We start from the raw sequence: 2,732 nt of genomic DNA, 5'->3' as shown, positions 1-2,732 counted from the left end.
GGTGGGTCCGAGGCGGGACGGGCGCCGCTCCGGCTGCGGGATGCGAGGCCCCACGGCGACAGGCCAAGCAACCCCACCGCCTCCTGCCGCGGGCGCGTCTCGGAAATTAACGCCGAGCCCGGCCGTCCCGGGGGGCGCAGGGTTTATGCACGGGCTGGACTCGCCGGGCACGGTGCCCTCCGCTCGCGGGCTCTGGAGCCCCGAGGCTCCACTGCGAGCGCGCACACGCGCCCCCAGCCCGAGTCCCGGGCGAAAACCCCGCCACCGCGCGCCCCTCGATCGGCGCCCGCCTCGCGCTACCTTTGGCAGTTAGAGTTACTAACATATAACAAATAACTGATCATAACTTATTAATACTAATAAATTAGAGTTTGGCCTGCGAAGACTCCCTCTGCTTCCCAGTTCCATGGACTGTAAAACTAAGTTTGGAAGGTCCCTCAGGCCTTCAGGACATATAACATCATTGGACACATCTAAAGTAGACTTACTTCCTTTACTGTCACTTCACTTCAGAAGAGGCATTCTAACGGCTTGTTTAGAAAAAGGAGGACTAAAGGCAGAGAATGAACTTGTCCTGAGCCCCTGTCACCTCTCCTATAGCGCAAACCCTCTCCTGCCACTGGGAAGTTAACACTCCTAATGTCACTGGGTCCTGCTTTACCAAGTGTCTTATTTCTGTCTTCCCTGCGTCCCTTCTCCCACCTCAATACACTTATCCAGCACCCTATTTAATTCTACTGGAGGATATGTCAGGAAGTTCTATGCTAACCGGTTCTAACTTTGGGTTCTTGATGACTATTAGAAAGCTAATACATAAGATAGTGTTCAGTCACTCCCCACTAGGGAGAGTTCCTTAGTCATGTGAAGAAAGTGAAATGTATCCAAGATGACACTGGGCCGTTTGTTCACTACCAAAGAGATAAGGGTGGATTGAATTCTGTTCTCGTCCCTCTAACATGTAACCTTTTCCTCCCCATCCCTCCTTCTCCCTTCTCTCCAGATGGACACTTGGAGTCTTATCTGTTGGACTATGAAAACAGTGCCAGCGCCTTACCGAGCCTTCCCCAAGCCCCAAAGCAGCCACAGAAGCGATCTCGAGCTGCTTTCTCCCACACTCAGGTCATTGAGTTAGAGAGGAAGTTCAGCCACCAGAAGTATCTGTCGGCTCCTGAGAGGGCTCACCTGGCCAAGAACCTCAAGCTCACCGAGACCCAAGTGAAAATATGGTTCCAGAACAGACGCTATAAGACCAAGCGAAAGCAGCTCACCTCGGACCTGGGAGGCCTGGAGAAGCACTCCTCCCTGCCGGCTCTGAAAGAGGAGGGCTTATCCCAGGCCTCCCTCATCTCCATGTGTAACAGCTACCCTTACTACCCCTACCTGTACTGCTTGGGAGGCTGGAACCCGGCTTTCTGGTAATGCCAGCGCATATGACAATCACGAATGATCAAAAAAAACAAAAAACAAAAAACAAACCAAAACTGCCTTCCCCAGCTTGTTTCTCTGGATGGCAAAAGGGACAGGCTCAGGGAGGACAGAGGAGCGAGATTGCCGGAGATTTGCATGGACATCCTAGATTCTGCACTGGTGGGCTAGTGAAAGACCTGGGACACTGATTAATATCCAAATAGCTCCCCAACACATAAAATGGGACATTTTTGCTCCTAACGACCTATGTGAAGTGGGGAGGGATAAAGCCTAGTGCTGTCTCTAGCACTTTCTGACTCAGTCTGAGCAGTCCCCATCACTTCTGAGGATGTCAGTTCACCTCCATCCTCTTGTATAACTCGGCGTCAGCCTCGAGGGATGCAAACCCGGAGGGAAAAAGGATGGTCAAGAGGAAGGTGTCACCTCCTGAATCCTGAATTACACTTAAGTCCAAACACCTCTCGCTGGCCCTGGTTCACGACGAAGTTGTCTCCCTGTCCCTGTAAGAGAATGGAAAACAGAGGTTGTCACAGAGAAATTGGTCATGCTCAGCACAGAAGGGCATGGGATATGGCGATGGGTAGGAGGAGATGAAAATATAAGCTTCTTATTATTCCTTTTTAAGTAGCACGCCAACCTAAGTCTTCACAGGGTGGCCCAAGTCGAACAGGAAGCACTCACCGTGGGTTTAGGACAAGCTGTATAAACAGAACTGTGCTGCAAGGGATGGGCCCGGGCCAGAAGAATCTCCCCGTGGCGGAGACAGCAGCCTGAGGGGGGCTCTCCACTCAGCTACTGGGCAGTGTTACAGTTTTATCAATAAAGGTTAAATAAAAGCTTCCTCTGGACCTTTTTGCCCTGGGCCTGAGAATTCAAATGAGAAGTTTCTTGGAGTTTTCAGGCTGTAACTCAAACTACACCAGGACAGATCACATAGTTCTTTCTCTCCCTTCTTTTCCTTTTTGTTCCCTTTCCACAACAGTCACCCGTTGAAGGGCTTCTTTTCAGTCCAGACTTTTAGTCAGGCTGCACCTAACACACACCTTCCTTATTTAGCCTGAGATCTGGTCTTTATTTTTTTTTTCCCCCGAAAGCTTTATCTCTACTGGGTTAAAAAAAAAAAAGTAGTTGGGGCGTGGGGGGAGATTCTGAATTGGCTAAAAGACATGCATTTTTTAAACTGGCAATTCTTATTTTTAAGAAAACCATCAACATTAAATCCCAAATCCTATTTAAAGACTTGACAGGTCTAAAAGTTCACTGCTGACTTTCTGGAAGCTCTGTTGTTACAGTGCAAAGTCTGA

At 49.7% G+C, this 2,732-nt stretch overlaps 1 protein-coding gene across 1 annotated transcript in view; it reads left to right on the top strand.

Annotated features, from left to right (window-relative positions):
- The window catches only part of NKX3-1 (NK3 homeobox 1), a 2,591-nt gene extending 300 nt beyond the window's left edge, over window positions 1-2,291 (top strand). The window contains exons 2-3 of the mRNA XM_029950366.1: window positions 13-308; window positions 1,001-2,291. Coding sequence (XP_029806226.1) covers window positions 13-308; window positions 1,001-1,419 — 715 coding nt within the window. The 3' untranslated portion in view covers window positions 1,420-2,291. The remainder of the gene's footprint in view (window positions 1-12; window positions 309-1,000) is intronic.
- The last annotated feature ends 441 nt before the right edge of the window (window positions 2,292-2,732 follow it).

Source organism: Suricata suricatta, chromosome 1 (genome assembly GCF_006229205.1).
Source record: "Suricata suricatta isolate VVHF042 chromosome 1, meerkat_22Aug2017_6uvM2_HiC, whole genome shotgun sequence".
NCBI lineage: Eukaryota > Metazoa > Chordata > Mammalia > Carnivora > Herpestidae > Suricata > Suricata suricatta.
This window is presented reverse-complemented; position numbering and strand designations above follow the sequence as displayed.